Here is a 24,511-nt window from a genome sequence, read left to right on the forward strand (position 1 = left end):
AATTAAAATTCTCTTGCCACATTGTATATTACTTTAAGGTCCTAACTATTTTGCATGTGCTTGACAAGATGCCTATGGGACTACGTGTAGACCAGTTCCTCAGTTTTAATGTTGCTGGATATTTCTCTTTTTCGATCTTGGAAAACGCATTGTTCCATTTCCCTGTTGGTGGACATGAAAGGGCTACATAGATCCCGAGACATGAGCCATGCTTCCATGAGCATCTCTCCGTACATTTACTAGGGCACCCAGGAGCAAGCGTCTCTGAGAACGGATTACAGTGTAGGAGGTAGCCATACTTATCCTCAGCAGACTTTGCCAAATTGTAGGCCCATTTGTATACTCATCTCGGGTAAAGATTTTGGTTCCTTTGTGTCCCTGGTTGCATACATTCTTTTCTCACGTATAATCGACTTGAAACCTGTCATGAATTGGTTCACTTTGGTCTGTATCACTAAAATACATAACAGAAACAGCTAGGTGGAAGCAGTAGTATGTAGGTTCCTGCTTTCCAAAGCCTGGGGCATGGTGTAATGTGAGAGTCATCTGTGGCTGAAGCTGGACTTCACAGCTGAAAGGAAGCAGAGAGAGGGGAAGGCCTATCTGCTCCTCCCCTTTACTTTTGGAGGGAGCCTAGCTCATTTCCATGGTACGGCCTACGCTCAGCATGGTTCTGCCCACTCAGCTGATCCTCTTTAAATGTCCTCACAGATTCACCCCAAAGTGTGCTGCAGCCGTCCCTTAGCTTACGCTACATTTCTGTCAGGATGACACTCATAATCTACCCCCCTAAGACTAAACTACAATCTCTCTTGTGCTTCCTGATAATATTTTGAGATTAAATACTGCACAATATTTGATACTCTTTAAGTTTTTTTTTTTATTTCCTTAGACATGAAAAGAGCAGATTAGCTATTAGATGAGTGGCTGTTTGTAATGTCATTATTTCTAAACTTTACATGTGTAATTCATGGATTCCTTTCATTAAGAAGCAGCATTTTGTTGCTTCATCCATACCTCACCTGTTCTGGGTTCTGTCACTTTGGGTGTAGGGATGAGCGGGGGCAATGACCATTTCTTTCTGATTTGTTCTGTCATGGAAGCCTGTTCCTAACATTCTGGCTACTGAAAATCCTCCCTTTCATGTACTTTATGTATCCTTTCTCCCTTTGTGCTTGAACTTTCCTTAGTGTAGGTCAGAGCTTCCTGTAGTTAATAGAGAATACTTTAAGGCATAAACATCCCGAGATTGGACCAGTGAAGCCAGAAGTGCCGTGCAAATGCTGATGGTTAATTCAGCAGCCCTTGGTGTGACTGAGTTTTAAGCATCCTGTGAGTAACTGAATATATTGATAGAGAGGAAGATACAGAAAGACTCCTAGCTACTTAATTGAATCTATCTTTTTAAAATAGTTTTTTTAATAAAACCATATCCTTTGAATTAAAAGATACATATGTATATATACATATATATGATTGGTTTGACTTAGCATGTACTGTTTATTCTGCAGTAAGTTTATTATAACTTTTCCATCAACAAAGCATGTTGAAATAAACTTCATGAAGAACTAGATGAGAATATAATATAAAACTATGTATACACTTGAATGTATACTTTTTCCATGAGTCTCCTCGTTACTATGGGTGATGTGTGGCCCCAGGGACTATTTGGCTGACTCCTACTCCCATGCCTGCTCGGTGCTTTTCATTCACAATGACCATTTTAATGGAAATGGCCAGTCCTTAGAAAAACCTGGAATGTGTATTATGCAGATTTTTTCAGGACTAGACAAGTGGGATTTGTTTCTTCAACTCCAATTATCAAAAGGATTAACCCTTTGCCCTCTACATTCTGATCGTAACCCTTCAGAAACAGAGGTTGTTTGTACAAGAGAGTTGGGAAAAACGGGGCTGGATGCCAAGTGGACTGTTTCTCCGCTGAAGGAGGCAGCAATCATGGCCTGCATTTTTCTCTTGTGTTCCAGGCGTCTGTGGAGGCTTCTGGTGAAATCGCATTATGCAAGACTGGATTTCCTGAAGATGTGTACAGTGCAGTCTTACCGAAGGATGTGCATGAAGGACAGCCTCTTCTCAATGGTAGTGTATTTAAAGTTCTTGTCTGTCCAGTGTCCAGTGTGCTCTTCAGAAGCCCTCAGACTCACATCCGGGCTTAACAAGTGCGGCTGTTTCAGTCTCTATAGTGACTTTACATAGAGACTTTACTGCATGGATTTCCTATGTGCATTGTTGGAAGGCTCTTGGCCTTGTGAAATGCTCAAGTTTCTTCCTTGTTCAATTTGTACTAAGGAACTTCACACAACTGTTTTTCCTGCATATATTTTACTTAGTCTGAAGAATGAAACTCATCAGACATCTGATTCTAAGGGTCAAAAATTATTTTCTTGAATTTCAGAAAAGGACTCATTAATATTAACTCAGACTAAAACATGCTCAATTTTAATATCCGGTAAAATTATAGTAAACAAATTTAACACGTAGACTCTCGGGTGGGGTCATGGAATCTGTGTTTTTGCTATGATACTGCTTATAGAAATTATTTGAAGCTTGTCTATGTGGAGCATATGTGAATATGAAGTATAGACTCATTTTCCATATGCCAACAAGGCTAGATCAAAATCAGAATATAACCTATCTAAAGCAAAATTTAAAACCCCTTCCTTTAATTCCAGTGGGAAACAAAATTTTGATTGGTAGCCTTGTAGTATCGTCATGAACACATTTATCATTATGCAGTATGTTATTGGAATATGAAAGCAAGAATTGATCAGTCAGTCATATTTAAATTTCAGTTCCCTGCAAATCTTGCACATCTCTGAGGCTGTGTGAGAGAGCTGCATTTAGAAAATCTGTTCACCTCCACTAATTAGTTTGCACCACGCTCTACCACATAGCCTTAATTGAAGTGTCTCCATAGCACCGACAAACCCTAGTGCTCCGGCACCTAAGAATACTGGAGGCAGAGGACTTTGAAATGTAAATGACCTCTTAGCTAGGGAAGCTCTTTGGTACAACTTGCATTTTATTTTCATTTCTATTGAAATTATGATGTGCTTCCACCTATGTGGTCTTTCTGAAGCTGATTTCCAGTTCCAAGCATCCTCCTGCCCCTGCCTCATTATGCGCGCGCTCTTTTAATGAGTGTTTGTCAGAGTTAGTCTATCTCAACATGGAATCATTATCTTCTCTGGTGGGTAATGGCTGGCTTGATGATGGCTTAGTTCAAATCACAGTGCATCAACTCTATCTCAGAGAGGATCTGGAAGACCTGCAAACTTTCCGTAGTCTTTGTATCTGTAAATTACTGTATAGTAACCTAGAGCCTGCAGAGTGCGGAAGTATTCGGTAAGTGTGTGAAAACACACTGACATAATTCTAAGAAATAGTTCAGCCAGGCGGAAAAAACTTACGGTAATTGCTTGCATCTTTATTGTATTTTTGTAATTCACTTTTTAAAATAACTAATACCTTTTTCTGATTTAATTTGTTGATTACAAATAAGCACATAGTCTGTCACCAGAAACCGTTGACTTAAGATGAGTTACTTGGACATTTTGAATAGTTTTAAAAATGATAGCTTATTTTCTAGTTTTCATTAATGCTGGTAACAAAAGAAATAGGGCTTAGCTTTTTGCTCGTATCTTTTTAATATAGCCTATACTTGTGATTTCTCTTGAAGTTGTAATTGTGAAAGATTTAAAATATTTTTGGCTTTGCTCTCCAGCCATCCATCTTGGGAGAAGAATAAATGATAGCATGCAGTTTTGCACATGACATACTATTACCGGTTTTCTTTATCCTTCTGAGACTGTGCGAAAGGACAAACCAGCACACGAAAGCTCAAGACACGCTGTTTAAAACGCCTCCTAGAGGAATAAGTAACTTTGGAAAAGAAGAAAATTCACTCAAACTTCTGAGGAGCATTGGTCTCAGTGTCGCCAGATAATGTTCCTGTCAGAAGCCCGACTTTTAATGATCGCAAGCTTTTCTCTTTTATATATATTGTATATATCTTTGGAGTCTCTAGTAAAATAATAATTCGAAGCCATGCCATTCATGGAAGCAAAATGCCATGCCATAATTATGGATGAGTTTGGATATGCGGTCGGTCGTTCATTTCACCTTATACAAACTGCATTGCTAAGCCATTGAGGGGGTTTCTTCTGGTGTATGCTAGTGGCCTGTAGGGTTTAAGGAAATAATTGTACATATCAGTCTTTGGCTCTTTCCCAAGCCATTGACTGCTTGGAGTGTCCTACCATATGAAGGTTAATGTTCGATTTACCACCACTGAAGTTCATCATGTTTTCTCATTTTTGCTGTTTTCCCCTCTGTTGCAAAACATTCCTTTCTCAATCCTGCAACAGTTATAATCTGTTTTCATATCTAAGCCAATCATTTTAATTCGGTATTTCACTCTATTTTAAAGGTAAAATATAAATCTTGCTATTTCCTTTAATTTCCTATTGATAACATTTTTAACTAGGACAGTGACTTGCCTGATGCATGGCATACCAAGCCTTGTGAAAGAGTTGAAATTTTTGGTGTTTATGACCATGGTTGCTAATCACTTTTTGACAGTTGAGTAGGAATCTTCATGAAGATACTTAGAAAATATTAAGCTCTTATTAAAGATGTAAGATGACATTAGAAAGTCATAGAGGAGCATTGCATGTGGTCTGGACAGTCCTTAGAGAACAGCCTATCCCCAACTTCCCTTTCACTTTTCTCCATTTATCACGAATTTCATGAGATGACACACCCTAAGAACTAGTTAGGCCCTCTAGTATCTCTTGCAGATTTCGTGGTCTTATTTTTGTAAAATCATTAAGAGTGAGGTACTTATGTGCAGGGCTTGGACATATAACCTCTCACGTTATATTATGTGAATACTCTGACTCACTGAAGAGAGTCCATTATTTCTAAAATGGTTATATGGGCCTCTGTTCTGTTAGCAAAACCAGATTTTTCGTAGTCGTGCGTCTATTTTTGAACATACAGGTTGTTTCCAATTTTCTTCTCTAGTGTATAGTGCTGCTATGGAAATTCGTGAGAAAGTTGCTGTTTCTTTAGGGACGTCTTCTGGAATTTGTTCAAAAGCAGAATTTCTAGGTCAAAGGAAAAATAGAGTTTGACAGGTGGATGTTTGTTGCTGATTTGCGTTTGGTAGAAATTTTCTTTTTTTCAGTGTGTGTGTGTGTGTGTGTGTGTGGTATGTGCCTGCCCATTATGTGTGTATAGGCCAGAGGATAACTTCATGTGTTGGTCCTTGCTTCTACCCCACTTGAGTTTGTGTTTCTGTTGTTACTACTCGTGAGTCAGCCTAGCTGTCCTGCTAGGGTGTCCAGGGACTCTGCTCACCTTCCTCCTCTTCCTCCTACTTCTGTTTCTCTGCAGAAACACTGGGGATAGAAAACCTTCTGCTGCTGTGGCTCTTTGCTGAAATCCTAACTCAGGGCCTCACCCTTGTGTGACAAGCAGTTTGCCCACTGAACTATGTCTTCAGCCCTGTAAAAAATGTTCTTTGTAAGATAAAAAGTTCTCTCTCTCTCTCTCTCTCTCTCTCTCTCTCTTTCTCTCTCTCTCTCTCTAAGCTTATACATATGTTACTTCATTTTCAGATCTTCATCACCGTGTAATTTTGTAATTTTTTTTTTTTAGATTTGTTCTTTCTGGTGAAAAGCAGTTTTTCATCCTATGAGATATATGTTTGCCTTCATGAATTAGCATCAGATCTGTCATGTTTAGGCAGTCATTTTTACCTTACATTTTCCTATTCCAGTTTCAAAGCACTTATTACCAACTCTCTCATTTTCCAGACAAGCAAATTAGAGCTCCGGGAGATTACAGGCTTGCCCGTGATTACATAGCTCCTTAGTTTGCCGGCTACAGACCTGGAATTAGAACTCAGTGCTATATTTTTTCCATAACCCAGTTCTGATGATGCTGATAATTAAACAAAAAAATAAGGAAAGTCCTCCACAGAGATGGAGGAGGTCTTAATCCACATATCCAGATGTCTTATGCAAAGCTTATAGAAGGTCCACTTTGTCTCTTGGCACAGTGATTGACATGCTACTAGGAAGATTTGGGAGCCATTACATAAACAGCATATCTTACACACACACACACACACACACACACACACACACACACGTATATGCACCTTTTATTTATTTTTACTCTTCATCATTTGTACATGCCTACTTACAAGCAGAAAAATGCAGGGCTTTGGAAGCTAATGTTTATCTTATCCGTCACTAATCTAGGAGAAGGAGAAACGATTCTATGCAGTGCATTTCTTGAAAATAAAATAATTGCCATCTGCATTTCTGTCCTGTGCTCTCAGTATGTGACACAGCCTCAGCAACTCCCCTGATGTTGCAGAGGATCCTGGGTTTCCAGCGTGGTTGGCAAGAGGGATGTCCTTGTGTGTTTTGAATTGGTTGTCCTCATGCTGTTTTGCCAAGTCAACTCCTCAGATCTGGTTAACATAAATAGCAACTGGCAATTACCATGAATATTTTCAGTAATCCATTCTGATGCACAACCTCTGGGCAGCCCATGATGATTATGTTCAACTCCCTGGGATTTAATTTAGATTAGTGTGCTTGCTGATTGAGGCTGTTCTGCATTACCGTGGGGGGCTGAGGGATGGTAACTGGAGACAAGATGGCTGAAGTCGTTTTTATTAGTTTAGAGGGACAGTAGGGTTAAAATGCTGTGTTGTTTGTGTGTTTGTGTGTGTTCGCATGTTCTTGTGGGGGCGGTTCGTATGGAGGAGTGCATGTATACGTGTGTATAGGGACCATCCCTGGGTATTTGCCTCAGTTGTTTTCCACGTTGGTCTTTGCAGCACAGTGAACTGGGGCTGGTGATTGGAGCTAGACTGGCTGGCCACTGCATCCTAGAAACCTACGTGTTTCTACCTGCTCTTATTACAATTGCTTGTTCCAGGGCCCGACTTTCTTTTTGCAGTTGATGTTGTTTTGTTTTTGTTTGTTTGTTTTGGAGACAAGGCTTCTCTGTTCAGCCCTGACTGTCCTGGAAATCATTCTATAGACAAGGCTGGCCTCTAGCTCACAGAGATCCACCTGCCTTTGTCTCTGAGTGCTTAAATTAAAGTTGCGCACCACTACCCCCCTGAACTATGCCCAACTTTTAATAAGAGTTCTGGGAATTGAAAGTTGGGCCCTATGCTTATGTAGCAAGCACTCTTGCTGACTGAGCCATCACCCCCAGCACTTCCTAGAGTATTTTTTCAATAATAGAAGTGCCTTTGTATGTTGCATCTTACTGAATTTTAACAGAGACTTGTTCATGAAAATCTGTTATGATTATTTTGGTAAATTTTGTTCATATTTAATATGTAAAATGTTTTTTAATATTTGAACTGTAGGTTTATAAACTTCTTGTTGATAAAGCCAAGTAGGCCTTTACAGTTCACTGGATTATGGGAAATGGCACAAATTAGAGGAATTGTTCTCTGTGCTGTTGATAAGCAGCTGGGTCTATCCTTGGGTGATTATTTTTCAACATGTTCTCATGAGCAGTAGGGTTTTTTTTTTTTAAGTCAGAGTATTTTTTGAAAGATAGTTTTAAAACCACTGGCTTTGTTTAAAGTTACTCATTTTTACTTTGGGGAAGGTGTCACATCCTGGGATCATGCTTGGAGGTCAGAGGACATCTTGCTGGAGTTGGGTCTCCCTTTCCAACCTGTAGAGGCAGTGTCTGTCTTACCTGTCACACTGGGTATTCCTGACTAGCTGTTTCCTGAACCTTTGGCTGATTCTCCTGCTCCCAGGTCCTCAGGCTTACCTTGTTGTTATTTTGACCTGCAGAGCCAGTTTACAGGCCCATGTAATAAGTAAAACACTGGTAACTTTTGTCTTGTTTATATTCATTTAGACATTATTTCTCATTTCGAAGTTTTTCAAACCCCGTGGATGCATTTTTGTCCCTGCTTTCTTATTACAGTGCCACAGAGGAAGACACATCTGTCTAGGTATATACTTCCTGTTTAGCTTCTTTTGTAGGTATTTCTGGTCTTGAGAAATTTGAAGGAGTTGAAGTTGGCTCCTTCACCAATGTATAAGAGGAGACACATGTTAAAGACAGCCAGGCATGGTTTGCCTGTCATGTGCAAACCCTAACGGCCAGCATCCCAAGTATTTTACAGATCTTCCCTCATAAGATCAAAGAAAACTTTTCTGTCCGTCCTCATGGCCAGCATCTGTCAGGGACTATGTGTATTGGAGAAATAAGCATCATGAAACAGATTCAGCCGATAAGGGAAATGGAGGATGTGTGCTATGGTAGTTTTGGTAGGGTGCTCAGAGTCCAAGAGAAAAGTTAATTTTAAAAATGGTATTGTATTGGTTCAACAGCCATAGGTACTTGGGGGAAAATAATGTTAAAAATAGTGAAGAGTAGGTGTTAGGGCCGAAGGAGAGTGCCTGACTGAGCGGAGGTGAAATGAGGTCAGTGTAGTAGCTGGCCACTTTGTGTGAGGCTTTGTAGACCAGTATAAGGACCCTGGCTTTGACTAAGAAGAGGTAAAGAGGTTTGGAGGGCTTTCAGCACAGGGAGGACATGATCTGACTTCAAAACAGGATCACACTGGCTGTCACACTGAGAAAAGGCAGGAGGAGAGGCCAGATGGAAGGCTAAGTGAGGGGGGAAGGGACCGTGGTGATGCGAAGGAGGGCAAGACCAGTGCTTAGACTTTTACAGGAAGCATATGCAAGTAAAAGTGGTATGACGTGAAATTAGCCCTTTTAAAGGGATTGCTGTGATAGCTCTTGGTCTCTTCAGTGTGGCGCACACCAGCTCTTTCCATTCCAAACATTTCTACCATGTCAGAGCAAGGGCTTCTACACAAGAAACATGCTCCCTCCTTTCAGCTACCATCTCGCACACAAACTTCTGTGTCACTTCTTGCACACAGCATAAAATCTGGAAATCCTTCGAGGCTCCAGTTTGTGCCATCAGAACCGCATTCCTTGGGGTAGGTGAATGGGATGCACTGTAAGGGCCCATTCACCCATCCAGAGGCACACAAGTTATATACACACATACACCAAAATCCATTCTTCCATTCCGTTAATGACTCACCCATTGAGAGACAAAATAGAGATTTTCACTCATGGGCCACTGAGAATACTGCTGGTATGAACATGCATAGGCAATGCATACATTCTTTTTGAGAACCTGATTTTTTGTTTGTTTGTTTTTTCATATGTGTGCCTGAGAGTGAAATGAAGAGGCTGTATGCTCTTTCTATGTTTACATCCTTTCTTGGTGGTGGAGGCTGCTTGTTCATTTCCCGACCGCCCAGATCTGAATAATCACACAGAAACTATATTAATTACAATACTGTAATTACAATGATTCTAATGTATTTCTAGCTAGCTCTTATATCTTGAATTAATCCATTTTTTGTTAATCTATGTATCACCACTAGACTGTAGCTTACCGGTGCCAGCATGTTACCCCTTCGGCAGCTACATGGCATCTCTTTGATTCTGCCTTTTTTTCTCTGTCTGCTTGGAATTCCCACCTTACCCTATTCTGCCCTGTCATAGGCCAAAGCATCTTTATTTATTAACCAATACAAGCGGCACATATACAGAAGGACTTCCCACACCACTTGCAGACCTATGAAATGCTTTCTACAGAAGCTGTGTTCTCCCAGACCAACACTTGGTATTTTACATTTATTTTTTTTATTGTAACTATCCTGGTTGGTATGAAGATGCACCTCATTAGAGTTTTGATTTGCGTTTTTATGATGATTAATGCTGTTGGAAATACTTTTGAATGTTTCATTTTTATTTAATTTTGAATAAATACCTATTCAACTCCTTGGTTCACTTTTAGAAATTTAGCTCTTTGTCTTTGTTTTTGAGTTATGGGAATATACAGAGAGGGGGGAGGAGAAGAGGGAGAGAGAGAGAGAGAGAGAGAGAGAGAGAGAGAGAGAGAGAGAGGCAAGCCTTTGTTAGATATGTGGTCTGTAGACATCTCTTGTATCATGCTGCCTTAGTCTTTTTGATGTCATGATACTATAATACAATCTTATAGACTGGATAGTTGTTGTTAAGAACAGAAATTTCTTTCTCGTTTCTCTGAAGGCTGAAACATCCATGTTCAGAGTTTGTGCAGATGTGTTTTCAGGAGATGGTTTGCATTCTTATGTGAGACCTTATGTGTACTGCTGTGGCCCCCTGGGGCAGAAGCAGCCAGGGAGCTCTCTATGGCAGTGTATGTCAGGGCTCTCTAGAGAAGTAGAACTCATAGGATGAAGCGCATGCACACGCACACACAGCCTGGAAGTGACAATGCTTGTGCTCTTGACTATAGGTATATCTACTCACCTGATTTTATTTTCACACACACACACACACACACACACACACACACAGAGAGAGAGAGAGAGAGAGAGAGAGAGAGAGAGAGAGAGAGAGAATTTATTAAAATGGCTTGCTTGAAGGCTATGGTTCAGCCAGGGGAACAATGGCTGTCTATCAACAGAAAGTTCAAGAATTCAGTAGTTGTTTAGTCCAAGAGGCTGGATGTCTCAGTTGGTCTTCAGTATACACCCCAGTATCCTGAAGAAGTAGGCTCTAATGCCAGTGAAGGAATGGAGTGGCTATCGAGAATGAGAGCAAGCAGGCCAAGAAAGCAAGCTTCCTTCCTCCACGTCCTTGATAATAGGCTGCCAGCAGAAAGTGTGGCCTGGCTAACGGTGGATCTTCCCACTGCAGAGATCTAGATAAAAGTGGGTCTTCCCATTTTAAGTGATTTAATTAAAGAAAAAATCCTTCACTGGTATGCCTAGTCTTTAATTCCAGATGTGGTAAAATTGATAACCAAGAATAATTATCACAGGGACTTTTTATAAAAGCACTGTCCAACATCATAATGCAGAGTCCTTGTGACCTCATCACATTTCCAGAGCCTGCTTCTGATGCCATCATATTGGCTGTGAGGATTTCAGCATGTGGATTTTGAGGTGGGTGGAGGGACACAAACATTGAGACCATAGTAGTGGTCTTCTCACTTTCTGGAACATGTCCTTTAGTGCATAGATGTTAAGTGTTTTGCCGCTGACTTACATCTCTAGCCCTTCCTTGGGTTCTAGACACGGGATCTTGTTATATAGGGATAAGTATACTTGTTTCTTACATAAAAGCTAGCCCAGCCTGGAAGTGACAATGCTTGTGCTCTTGACTATAGGTATATCTACTCACCTGATTTTATTTTCAGATTTCATGTAAATCAGCATACCTACTCTTTCTTTTTGTTCTTTATACTTTTTGGTGCTGTATCTAAGAATTCCATGCAGAATCAAAGACAAGGAAGATTTGCCACCGTGTATCTAATAGTTTTGTGGTATAAAGACCTTTAATATGCAACCAAACCTCTGTTTTATTATTTTTTTATTGTGCCATTTTTCTGAGTGTATTTTCTTATAGGACTAGTGGGATGTGATGGATTGAGCACATTACCGTCATAGATAAAAAAATCGAGGGAGGCTTTAAGGTCTGAGCTCTGGGTAGGTCAGTACTCACTGTGTTGGAGGATCAAGACGTTGGCTTGATCTGAGAAGCCAGGGAGACATTCACATGGAATTCTGAGGCTCAGTGGAGAAACCAAGGCTGCAGAATGAAAACTGTTCCATACTCTTGTCACAGGGAAAGCCACACAGAAAGCCATGGCACAGATCAAGCCATTAAGGAGTTGATGGAGGAAGGGAAGACCAAAGAAAAGAAACAGTTGAAGAGTCCAATAGTAAGGAGGCCAATGAGGAAGGAAAAGCACTGGGAGGGAGCGATGACTCCCAGGGCGAATGAGAGAGTGTTTCAAAGTGACAGAGTGTTCATGTACAGTATATGTCTGCTTGTCTGCTGAAAGGAGGGCTGAGGCGCCTCCGTTACGATACATGATGTAGAGGTGCTCATATCTTTTTTTTTTTTTTTTTTTTTTTTTTTTTTTTTTTATATTGACATTTTAATACATATATGTACTATATTTTGGCCGTATTCACTCTGGTCTGCCATTTTGTTGAATATTCTTCTATTTTTTTTTTTTTTATTTTAATTTATTTATTTATTAAGAATTTCTGCCTCGTCCCCACAACCGCTTCCCATTTCCCTCCCCCTCCCCCGATCAAGTCCCCCACCCCTCATCTGCTCGAAGAGCAATCAGGGTTCCCTGACCTGTGGGAAGCCCAAGGACTGCCCACCTCTATCCAGGTCTCCTAAGGTGAGCATTCAAACTGCCTAGGCTCCCACAAAGCCAGTACGTGCAGTAGGATCAAAAACCCACTGCAATTGTTCTTGAGTTCTCAGTATTCCTCATTGTCCGCTATGTTCAGCTAGTCTGGATTTATCCCATGCTTTTTCAGACCTAGGCCAGCTGGCCTTGGTGAGATCCCAATAGAACATCCCCCTTGTCTTAGTGTGTGGGTGCACCCCTCGTGGTCCTGAGTTCCTTGCTCGTGCTCCGTCTCCTTCTGCTCCTGATTTGGACCTTGAGATTTCTGTCCGGTGCTCCCGTGTGGGACTCTGTCTCTGTCTCCTTTCATCGCCTGATGAAGGTTAATATTCCTGAGGATGCCTATGTGTTTGTCTTTGGATTCACCTTATTTAGCTTCTCTAGGAACATGAATTATAGGCTCAATGTCCTTTATTTATGGCTAGAAACCAAATATGAGTGAGTACATCCCATGTTCCTCTTTTTGGGTCTGGCTTACCTCACTCAGGATAGTGTTTTCTATTTCCATCCATTTGTATGCAAAATTCAAGAAGTCCTTGTTTTTTACTGCTGAGTAATACTCTAATATGTATATATTCCATACTTTCTTCATCCATTCTTCCGTTGAAGGGCATCTAGGTTGTTTCCAGGTTCTGGCTATTACAAACAATGCTGCCATGAACATAGTTGAGCATATACTTTTGTTGTATGATAGGGCCTCTCTTGGGTATATTCCCAAGAGTGGTATTGCTGGATCCAGGGGTAGGTTGGTGCCGAATTTCCTGAGAAACCGAAACACTGCTTTCCAGAGTGGTTGCACAAGTTTGCATTCCCACCAGCAATGGGTGAGTGTACCCCTTTCTCCACAACCTCTCCAGCAAAGGCTATCATTGGTGTTTTTGATTTTAGCCATTCTGACAGGTGTAAGGTGGTATCTTAAAGTTGTCTTGATTTGCATTTCCCTGATCGCTAAGGAAGTTGAGCATGACCTTAAGTGTCTTTTGGCCATTTGAAGTTCTTCTGTTGAGAATTCTCTGTTCAGATCAGTGCCCCATTTTATAATTGGGTTGATTAGCCTTTTACGGTCTAGTTTCTTGAGTTCTTTATATATTTTGGAGATCAAACCTTTGTCAGTTGCAGGGTTGGTGAAGATCTTCTCCCAGTCAGTGGGTTGTCTTTTTGTCTTAGTGACAGTGTCCTTTGCTTTACAGAAGCTTCTCAGCCTCAGGAAGTCCCATTTATTCAATGATGCCCTTAGTGTCTGTGCTGCTGGGGTTATACATAGGAAGTGGTCTCCTGTGCCCATGTGCTGTAGAGTACTTCCCACTTTCTCTTCTATCAGGTTCAGTGTGTTCGGACTGATATTGAGGTCTTTAATCCATTTGGATTTGAGTTTTGTGCATGGTGATAGATATGGATCTATTTTCATTCTTCTACAGATTGACATCCAGTTTTGCCAGCACCATTTGTTGAAGATGCTCTCTTTTTTCCATTGTATACTTTTAGCTCCTTTATCGAAGATCAGGTGTTCATAGGTTTGTGGGTTAATGTCAGGGTCTTCTATTCGATTCCATTGGTCGACTTCTCTGTTTTTATGCCAATACCAAGCTGTTTTCAATACTGTAGCTCTGTAATAGAGTTTGAAGTCAGGGATGGTAATGCCTCCAGACAATCCTTTATTGTATAAGATTGTTTTGGCTATCCTGGGTTTTTTGTTTTTCCATATAAAGTTGATTATTGTCTTCTCCAGATCTGTGAAGAATTTTGATGGGATTTTGATGGGGATTGCATTGAATCTATAGATTGCTTTTGGTAGAATTGCCATTTTTACTATGTTGGTCCTCCCAATCCAAGAGCAAGGGAGGTCTTTCCATTTTCTGGTGTCTTCTTCAATTTCTTTCTTCAAAGACTTATAGTTCTTGTCAAGTAGATCTTTCACTTCCTTGGTCAGGGTTACCCCAAGGTATTTTATGCTATTTGTGGCTATCGTGAAAGGTGATGCTTCTCTGATTTCCCTCTCTGCTTCCTTATCCTTGGTGTATAGGAAGGCAACTGATTTTTTGGAGTTGATCTTGTATCCTGCCACGTTACTAAAGCTGTTTATCAGCTGTAGGAGTTCTTTGGTAGAATTTTTGGGGTCGCTTATGTACACTATCATATCATCTGCAAATAACGAAAGCTTAACTTCTTCCTTTCCAATACGAATCCCCTTGATCTCCTTATGTTGTCTTATTGCTATTGCTAGAATTTCAAGCACTATATTGAAGAGGTATGGCGAGAGTGGACATCCTTGTCGTGTTCCTGATTTTAGTGGGATGGCTTTGAGTTTTTCTCCGTTCAATTTAATGTTAGCTGTTGGCTTGCTGTAAATAGCTTTTATTATATTTAGGTAGGACCCTTGTATCCCTATTCTCTCCAAGACCTTTATCATAAAGGGGTGTTGAATTTTGTCGAATGCTTTTTCCGCATCTAGTGAAATGATCATATGGTTTTTTTCTTTCAGTTTATTTATATGGTGGATTACATTGATAGATTTGCGTATGTTGAACCAGCCCTGCATCTCTGGGATGAAGCCTACTTGATCATAATGGATAATTTTTCTTATGTGTTCTTGGATTCGGTTTGCCATTATTTTATTGAAGATTTTTGCGTCGATGTTCATGAGTGAGATCGGTCTGTAATTCTCTTTCTTGGTTGGGTCTTTTTGTGGTTTTGGTATCAGGGTAACTGTAGCTTCATAAAAGGAATTTGGCAATGACTCTTCTGATTCTATATTGTGAAATACCTTAAGGAGTATAGGTATTAATTCTTCTTGGAAGTTCTGGTAGAATTCTGCATTGAAACCATCTGGTCCTGGGCTTTTTTTCGAAGGGAGATTTTTGATAACCATTTCTATTTCTTCGCGAGAAACCGGTCTATTTAGATCATTCACCTGGTCTTGGTTTAGCTTTGGTATATGATACTTATTTAAAAAAATGTCCATTTCTTTTGTATTTTCCAGTTTTGTGGCATACAGGCTTTTGTAGTAAGATCTAATGATTCTCTGAATTTCCTCTGTGTCTGTGGTTATGTCCCCCTTTTCATTTCTGATCTTATTTATTTGCGTGTTCTCTCTCTGTCGTTTAATTAGTTTGGATAGGGGTTTGTCGATCTTGTTGATTTTCTCCAAGAACCAGCTTTTTGTTTCATTGATTCTTTGGACTGTTTTCTGTGTTTCTATTTTGTTGATTTCAGCCCTCAGTTTTATTATTTCCAGTCTTCTACTTCTCCTGGGCGCGTCTGCTTCTTTTTTTTCTAGAGCTTTCAGGTGTGTTTTTAAGTCCCCAATGTATGCATTCTCCGTTTTCTTTAAGTGGGCACTTAGTGCTATGAACTTTCCTCTTAGCACTGCTTTCATTGTGTCCCATAGGTTTGAGTATGTTGTCCCTTTATTTTCATTAAATTCAAGGAAGACTTTAATTTCTTTCTTGATTTCTTCCTTGACCCAGGCGTGGTTCAGTAGTTGACTGTTCAGTTTCCATGAGTTTGTCGGTTTTTTGGGGGCAGCGTGGTTGTTGCCTTCTAACTTTAATCCGTGATGATCTGATAAGACACAGGTGGACACTGAGATTTTTTTGTATCTGTGGAGGTTTCCTTTGTTTCCGAGTATGTGGTCAATTTTTGAGAAGGTTCCATGAGCTGCAGAGAAGAAGGTATATTCTTTCCTATTTGGGTGGAATGTTCTATAGATGTCTGTTAAGTCCATTTGCTTCATTACCTCCAATAATTCTCTTAATTCTCTATTAGGTTTCTGTCTGATTGACCTGTCCCTTGGAGAGAGAGGTGTGTTGAAGTCTCCTACTACTAGTGTGTGTGGTTTGATGTCTGCCTTGAGTTCTAGTAATATTTCTTTTACATAAGTAGGTGCTTTTATATTGGGGGCGTATATATTCAGGATTGAGACGTCCTCCTGATGAATTGTTCCTGTTATGAGTATAAAGTGACCATCTCGGTCTCTTCTGATTGATTTTAGTTTGAAGTCAGTTTTGTTAGAAATTAGTATGGCCACACCTGCTTTTTTCTTAGGACCATTTGCTTGAAACACCTTTTCCCAACCCTTTACTCTGAGTAGGTGCCTGTCTTTGTGGTTGAGATGTGTTTCTTGCAAACAGCAGAATGTTGGATCCTGTTTTCGTATCCAATCTTTTAGCCTGTGCCTTTTTATAGGTGAATTGAGCCCATTAATATTAAGTGATATTAATGACCAGTGGTTGTTTACTCCGGTTATTCTTATTGCTTTTGGTAGTAGAGATTGTGTGTCTCCTTTCTTTGAGATGTGCTCGTGAAGGGCCATTAGATGCCTGGGTTATTGTAGGCAGTGTTGGCAGTGGTGGATTCCTTGGGTTGCGATTTTCCTTCTATTACTTTCTGTAGGGCTGGATTTGTGGCTACGTATTGTTTAAATTTGTTCTTATCCTGGAATGTCTTGTTTTCTCCGTTGATAGTGAACGATAGCTTGGCTGGGTATAGTAGTTTGGGTTTGCATCCATGGTCTCTTAGCTTCTGCAGAACCTCTATCCAGGACCTTCTGGCTTTCATAGTTTCCATCGAGAAGTCAGGTGTAAGTCTGATCGGTTTACCTTTATAAGTTACTTGCCCTTTTTCTTTTGCAGCTCTTAATATTCTTTCTTTAACCTGTATATTTTGTGTTTTGATTATTATATGGCGAGGAGATGTTTTTCTTTGATCCAGTCTGTTTGGTGTTCTGTATGCTTCTTGAATATTTAAATGAATATCTTTCTTTAAGTTGGGAAAGTTTTCTTCCATAATTTTGTTGAAAATATTTTCTGAGCCTTTGAGCTGTGACTCTTCTCCTTCTTCTATTCCTATTATTCTTAGGTTTGGTTTTTTTATTGTGTCCCATAGTTCCTGAATGTTTTGTGTTGAGAATTTGTTGGCTTTGCTGTTTTCTTTGATCTGTTCGTTTATTTTCTCTATGGTGTCCTCAGCATCTGAGAGTCTTTCTTCTAGCTCTTGGATTCTATTGATTATGCTTGTTTCTGTAGACTCAGCTCGTTGGCCTAGATTTTCCATATCCAGCTGGTCCTCAGTTTGTATTTTCTTCTTTGCCTTCATTTCAGTTTTCAATTCTTGAACTGTTTCCATTACCTGTTTGATGGTTTTTTCTTGGTTTCCCAGGGTATCATGTACGTATTTACTCATTTCTTCAAACTTTTTGTTGTACTTCTCATCCATTTCTATAAGGGCATTTTTTACATGTTGTTTAAGGGACTCTATTATCTTCATAAAGTCGATTTTTTCCACTTCTTCTGTGTTAGGTTGTTCAAATACTTCTGTTGTAAGATCATTGGGTTCTGATGTTTTCATGTTGTTTTTCGGATTATTGGGTGAGTTCTTGCCTTGGCGCCTGCCCATCTCCTCCTATTGATCCTATCCAATGGATCCTTTAGAAACCGGATCAGGTTTCCCTGCTGGCCAAGGGCTCCGCTTACAAAATGCCCTCACTCTCTTTTGTGGTTCCTGCTGCAGGCCAAGAACCCTCTCACCCCTCCGAAGGATCTTCAGGACAGGACCAGGCTCCCCTTGTGCCAGTGACCTGGCCAACCAAAGGCCTACCTCTTTGATTCAATTGTAGTAGGGCGATCTGCTCTCCTTATTGCAGCCTGTCCCAGCTGCTTGGGTCTGGCCACCGCTCAGCCGCGTCTGGCGCCGCCGCCGTGCTGCTGCCGCCGCTGCGCCGCGTCTGGCGCCGCCGCCGCTGCGCCTCTGTGCGTCTGGCGCCGCCGCCGCTGCGCCTCTGTGCGTCTGGCGCCGCCGCCGCTGCGCCTCTGTGCGTCTGGCGCCGCCGCCGCTGCGCCTCTGTGCGTCTGGCGCCGCCGCCGCTGCGCCTCTGTGCGTCTGGCGCCGCCGCCGCTGCGCCTCTGTGCGTCTGGCGCCGCCGCCGCTGCGCCTCTGTGCGTCTGGCGCCGCCGCCGCTGCGCCTCTGTGCGTCTGGCGCCGCCGCCGCTGCGCCTCTGTGCGTCTGGCGCCGCCGCCGCTGCGCCTCTGTGCGTCTGGCGCCGCCGCCGCTGCGCCTCTGTGCGTCTGGCGCCGCCGCCGCTGCGCCTCTGTGCGTCTGGCGCCGCCGCCGCTGCGCCTCTGTGCGTCTGGCGCCGCCGCCGCTGCGCCTCTGTGCGTCTCTGCTCATATCTTTTAAGAACACTCTCAGAGACAGCTATCAAAAGCTTTACTTGCTTCTATGTTCTACAGTCAGGTAGAGGAGGGAAGTGGCATAAAGAGTAAACTCCCATGAGAAGAAAGGAGAATTTGAGTTGAAGACAGAGGGGGAAGGAGCTATGTATGGGGGATAATTATTAAATAGGTTCTTACATGTTTTTAAAATGAGAAAACTAGTCCAGTGGGAAGGAAAACATCACAGTACAATAGACAGTCGTAGTCAGCCGCGCAGACGGCATAGACCTGGCTTGGGAAATGAGATGAGGTGGAACGCTTAAGTCTGTATAGCCACCACCCCTGGAGGTGTTTTAAACCCACTGCAAGGCCTTTTCCTACCGAGCCTCAGACAGTTGCAAGTCCTCATTCCAGCCATCTGATTTATCTGGAAGGTTTCCTCTACAGAAATGGCAGAGAGGATAAAAAATAACCTTGGTGGTGTTCCATGATGCGAGCAGTATTTACAGGATTCCAGTATCCTTAACGGATGGTACCAGAGTACTGCCACTTCTCTCTCTTCTGAGGTGGGGAGGAGATCATTCCAATGATGTCTGCTCCATCTTTGGAACCTGCTTTCAAAAAATGATTTCTCATAAGTTTAATAGAATCATATTCTGAAATTTTTACACCCCCCCCCCCACCATTGAGCTAGTGTGGTCCCTTATGCTCTGAGGTCATTGCTTTTTATCATTTTTTTTTTCATTCAGAAGAGTGTTCTTGAACATTTGACACACAATAGTTCCTTTTCAAGAACCCAGATGTTCTTGAAAAAAGGCGCCAAATCCTTGTTAGAGCAACTTGGATTCCAGCTTCTCAGCATCCAGTGCATGGTTACCTGGACTTTTTCAGTCTCCCAGGTCCTGGCTGAATATCAAACAGTTTCCTCACTGCTGTTTCAGTTGTTTAGATCACTCACTTCTTTAGAAGGGGAAACTGATGTCTTTTCCCTTAACTGAAGCAGTAACATGTGCCGTTATACATATGACAAAGGCATTCCTCCTGTCCTTGGTGCATGTTCGCCTCTTCTGGGCAACCCCAGATGGGAATGGAATTATTTATGTTGGCATTATTGTTTCAGATCTGGCCAGAGGTGCAGTTAAGTTAAGTCCCTCAGTGACTGTCAAACATGATGCTTTCCATCTTGACTGGTAAAATTTATATTTTATACAAGTGTTATGCTTGTAAGTTGGACTGTTTTCAATAAAGATCCTAGCTTCACCAATATCTGGAGATTCACATGACATGCCAGATGCTCAGTGGCCATAGGAAAAGATGCCTGCAATTATTTTCTAAAAGACCATTTGAATAAAGGAGCAAACAATAAAATAAAGATGTTTTAGGTGACATTCATCAACTTGAAGAAATGACGCTTTCCTGTTCTCTCTTCCTCTCTAAATCAGGAAATGATCATGAAGAGGGTGATGGATTTCAGCCTACAGCAACTGCAAGCCACTTGCTAAGACTATATTTCAATTGTTGGCCCATGACTTCCCTGAAATAGAATTTCTTAATGTCAGGCAATAGAGAAAGTGTGTACCTACAGTAAAGTATGCAGGCAGAAGCAGCACAGTCAAGGCGTCTCAGTTCATACTGTTTCAGGTGTCCATGTCAAATTCTTTTTTGTTTTTCTTTTCGTTCTTACTTTTTTTGACACACAGAAAATGAACCATTTTCAAGAGTCACACATGTTATCAAAATAATTGTGGCTTTAGGATTTTTCGTAGATACATAAAGTCTTATATGCATATATGATAAGGAATTCTAATCAAAAACCAAACTGTCTGAAGGAGCAAAGGGGACCGACAGGAGCAGGGGCAAGTGGGGAATATGTTCAACACACAATGTGTACTTGGATAAAAACACAATACCAATGAATATTCGTAATGCAACTTTTTAAAAAGCACATGCATTGGTATTATAATAGATGTTTGTCCCCAGAAATGACAGAATATGAAACAAAGATGGATTCCTGATTGGGCTTGCTGATATCTACACATTTCTTTTCTTTAAAATCATCAGTACCTGATGCTTACAGGAATCTGACCTTTATTTTTTACTTCTTTTCCCCCATTGTTGTGGGAGCTGTGGGCCTCTTCCTGGACGCCTGCACGGCTAACTTTACCCGAAATAATTACACGTAAACTGTATTCTCTTAAACACTGCCTGGCCCATTAGTTCACATCTTGATTAACCCATTTCTATTAATGTATGTAGCACCCCACGGTGCACTTACCGGGAAGATTCAGCATGTCTGACCTGGTGACTGGCTGCATCGTGTCTGCCCTGGAGAGAGCTGCATGGCGTCTGAGCTCACTTCCTCTTCCTGGCAGCATTCTGTTCTGTTTACTCCGCCAATCTAAATTTTAACATATCAGGGCCAAGGCAGTTTCTTTATTTAACCAATGAACTTCCTCCATCACCCCATGGCCTTTTGGAATTTGTCTTCTCTGTACCATCAGTGGAAATGCTCATTTATTTACTTTTTTTACTAAGTTTTTTATTAACTTTTTATTACTAAGCTTTTTGAAGGTTTCCCAGCTTTTAATGAATTATTTATTTTTAATAATTTGTGCATTTGTGTTTGGTTGTACGAGCTTCCATGCCCTCATGCATGCAGGATCATGTGTAGCAGAAGAGGGCATCAGATCCCCTCCATCTGAAATTACAGGCAGTTATAAGCTCTTTGTGGGTTCTGGGAATTGAACCCTGGGCCTTTTGATGTTCAGCCAGCGATTTTACTCTCAGCTACCTCTCCAGCCTCTGAACTTTTTCATATATAATATATTTTGACAATTTTTTTCTTCTCCAACTACTCCCAGATTCGCCCCACCAAGCCAATTTGATATGTGTGTTCATGCTAGGCCTTCTTGCACTCTCTGTCTTTTATTCTGGGACCCTAGTCTTTTAATGACAAAGTCTTCTCTCTGGTCCTGAAGCTTTCTTTTCAAAAAAAAAAATAGAGAGAAAGAAAAGTCTTTACAGGTAACACTGGTAACAGTTCTCACTTGGAAGGAAAAAGTCATTCATGGCGTTCTGTGTTGTGGTTCCTTCTTTAGGTCACAAGATTCACTTTATGAATGCTGGACTGTGTTATTGTGTGTATGTATGGAGGGGGTGAATTTTAGGTAGCTTCCAAAATTAGATTACCATTAATTCAGCATCCACGCTCTGTGTTGAATTGAGAGTGAAGTTAAGTGTGCAGCCACTTTTGAAATGTATGTTTATAGTCCCTGCGTGGCCCCTCCCCTGCCCTCTCTTGAGTGTGTGGGATTCCCTGGAGATGGAGTTGGGTAACTGTGAGTCTCCTGATGGAGGTTCTGGGTACCAATTCAGGTCCTGTGAAAGGGCGAGTACTCTTAACCCCAGAGCCACTCTGAACCTCCTTCCATGCCGGCTGCTTTGCTTACCTGCAGATGTAGTCTGAGCAAGGGCACTCCTGGCAGGGAGGCAGCACCTAGCTGACCACTCTGCCTTTAACCCCTAGCTGGCCACCAGCTGGTCTTCCTGAGGTTCTCTCTCCTCAGCATTTGGCTTTATCACCCTGCCACATTATATTCTCAGAGCCTACACACCAGGATCTATTGCTTATCGTTTCGTCTCTAATTTCAAAACCAACCTCAAAATGAATCAGTTTCAAATTTAGCATGAATTATGTATTTAAGAAAGGGATGCAGATGAAGTGGCTTTCTCAGGGCCTAGGAAAGATTTCTGCTAAGTAGATTCGTTCAACAATTTTTTTTTTGTATGAAGAAATTGCTTGGAAAATGACAGTTGCCCAGACAAGACTGATGCATTATGTTAGCAAGGAAAGCACTAATAATTTTGATGACCATTTACATTAAATGCTTTTCTATATGATATTAAAGGTCAAAATAATGGGGTGCCTTAATGAAATATCTAGGTCTCCACAGAGCCTAGTATTTGTCATCTTAATTCCTTTGTAAAATTAAATCCTCCCGATTTCTAAATTTTTTTTTTCTTTTGGTTTTTTCGAGACAGGGTTTCTCTATGGCTTTGGAGCCTGTCCTGGAACTAGCTCTGTAGACCAGGCTGGTCTCGAACACACAGAGATCCGCCTGTCTCTGCCTCCTGAGTGCTGGGATTAAAGGAGTGCGCCACCATCGCCTGGCCTCAAATTATTTATGTACATAATTATTCCATCAGTTCAGTCACTTACATCTGCCCTGGCATCTTTTGTTGACTTTCCATTCATTCAGTGTAAGAGATAATAAATTCACTGAAGCAATCTGGCTGCATTTACGTTGTAGGGAAATGGTCCTTCGTGAGATAATTGCTACTCAACTGAAAAAGTCCCAACTTGGTCTTCATAATCATTTACTACTTGATAGATACCATGATTTCTCAACTAACTGTAGTACCCCAGTCTCTCGATTATAGTAGTTTTCTATTTAAACATCCTAAATACTGCCTAATCTTAATAATATTATAGCAGTATTTTCCAAGCAATCACATAAGGAAACAGCTTCAAAGGGGGTCCTTGTTGGTAGATTGGCTTCTGTGGTCACATGTGGACATGTCTGCAATTCTGTGTAAAAGTTTGTAGGGACCACCTTGCCTTTGACATTCAGAACACTTCATGTACATGTGTTCCAGCTTCACAGCACCTCACATTTCAGGAACGATGTGATGTTTAATGCTTTAGTTCCTGAGCTCCGCAAGTCTGGCAGACCAGGCTGCTTGTGCTTCCATACAATGCTGAGTCTCCAGAGTGCTTCTGAGAGGGCATTTTGGAAACCTTGTCCTTGCTTGTTTCTCACCCAGTACACACTCCCTTAGTGTTTCAAATCCATTTTTGGTAAGTAAGGGGCAAAGTCCCTTACCTATGCCATTGCCCGGTGATCAGAGAGATTTCTGTGGTTTCCTAGAGACGGTGCTGAGGGCTGTCATGGTTCTGTGGGGTTGTCACTGATGGCTGCAACTCACTGGCGGGTTTTATTTTATTTTATTTAGTCCTGTTTCTTCTTAGGGTTAAGGTCATGGAAAAGGCCAAGTAACTCACATCACCGGCCATCTCCCCATCTTTACTTAAGGAGCTTAAGTTCATTTCTATGGAGGGTAAAGAAAGACACATGTGGCCCTCACTGTTCAGTGCATAGAGGACAACAGACAACTCGTCATAGATACAGACAAAAATCACTTGTTTGCCACAACATATTTAAGTTATAGCCTAGGAGAGCAGTAGAAAGCAACAAAGTATGCAAGGCTATCAAGCAAGAGACTTCATATAATATAATATAATATAATATAATATAATCATATCTTATTCATCAGTAATTTACAAGGTCCAAATTCTCATGATTTATTGCTCTTTAACTTTTAATGTGCCTCTGTAAAAAGTGCTAATGTATTAAGGACATTCAGACAGAGTGAGTGTTCAGGAATCAAGGTGTCAGGATTTGAACCCAGATCTCTAGTGCCTATACTCCTACTGATGTACTGTGCCTATGAAGACTCCTTAAACAAGTGAAGGGTCCCGTAGGATAAAATAAATGTTTCAGAGAAGACTGTGGAGGTGACCTCTGAAGGAGAGCAGTTTCAGAAGATTAATAGTGTATCTGTGAGTTCAGACTGTTTTCCTTGTTTACTTTTGACACATGTCTGTGCACGTATGTGCCATGTGTGTAAAGGTGTTCCCAGAGGCCAGAAGAGAGCTGGAATTACAGGTGGTGATGAACTGTCCTGTGTGGGTGCTGGGAGCAGAGCTCAGGTCCTCTCTAGAGCACAAGACAACCATCGCTACAGCTCCTCCCCACAAGTTGCGTTTGGTTGTCATTGTTGTGAAAGACTTTCCCAAAACATAGACCAAGTCCTGAAAATACTTGAGTAACTGAGTAAGGAAGGAGTTGCCTTGGGCGGAGGTTGGAGTCCTCTGTGGGTTTTTGGAGAGGACAGTGCACCTTAGAGAGTTTTTCCTTGAGCAAGTGTTTGAGAAGCTATGTTCTGGTCCTTAAGGAGGAGCTAAGTCCATCTCTGCTTGGGCATCAGAGTCTCTGATCTCAGG

General features: G+C 41.3%; 1 protein-coding gene across 1 annotated transcript in view; it reads left to right on the top strand.

Moving 5' to 3' along the window:
- Window positions 1-24,511, top strand: part of LOC121453363 (cadherin-2) — a 234,711-nt gene that overhangs the window by 33,983 nt on the left and 176,217 nt on the right. Inside the window, exon 2 of the mRNA XM_041660089.1 lies at window positions 1,986-2,097. Coding sequence (XP_041516023.1) covers window positions 1,986-2,097 — 112 coding nt within the window. The remainder of the gene's footprint in view (window positions 1-1,985; window positions 2,098-24,511) is intronic.

Source organism: Microtus oregoni, unplaced genomic scaffold, assembly GCF_018167655.1.
Source record: "Microtus oregoni isolate MIOR12 unplaced genomic scaffold, Mior012 000011F_ref0000422, whole genome shotgun sequence".
NCBI classification, from domain to species: Eukaryota; Metazoa; Chordata; class Mammalia; order Rodentia; family Cricetidae; genus Microtus; species Microtus oregoni.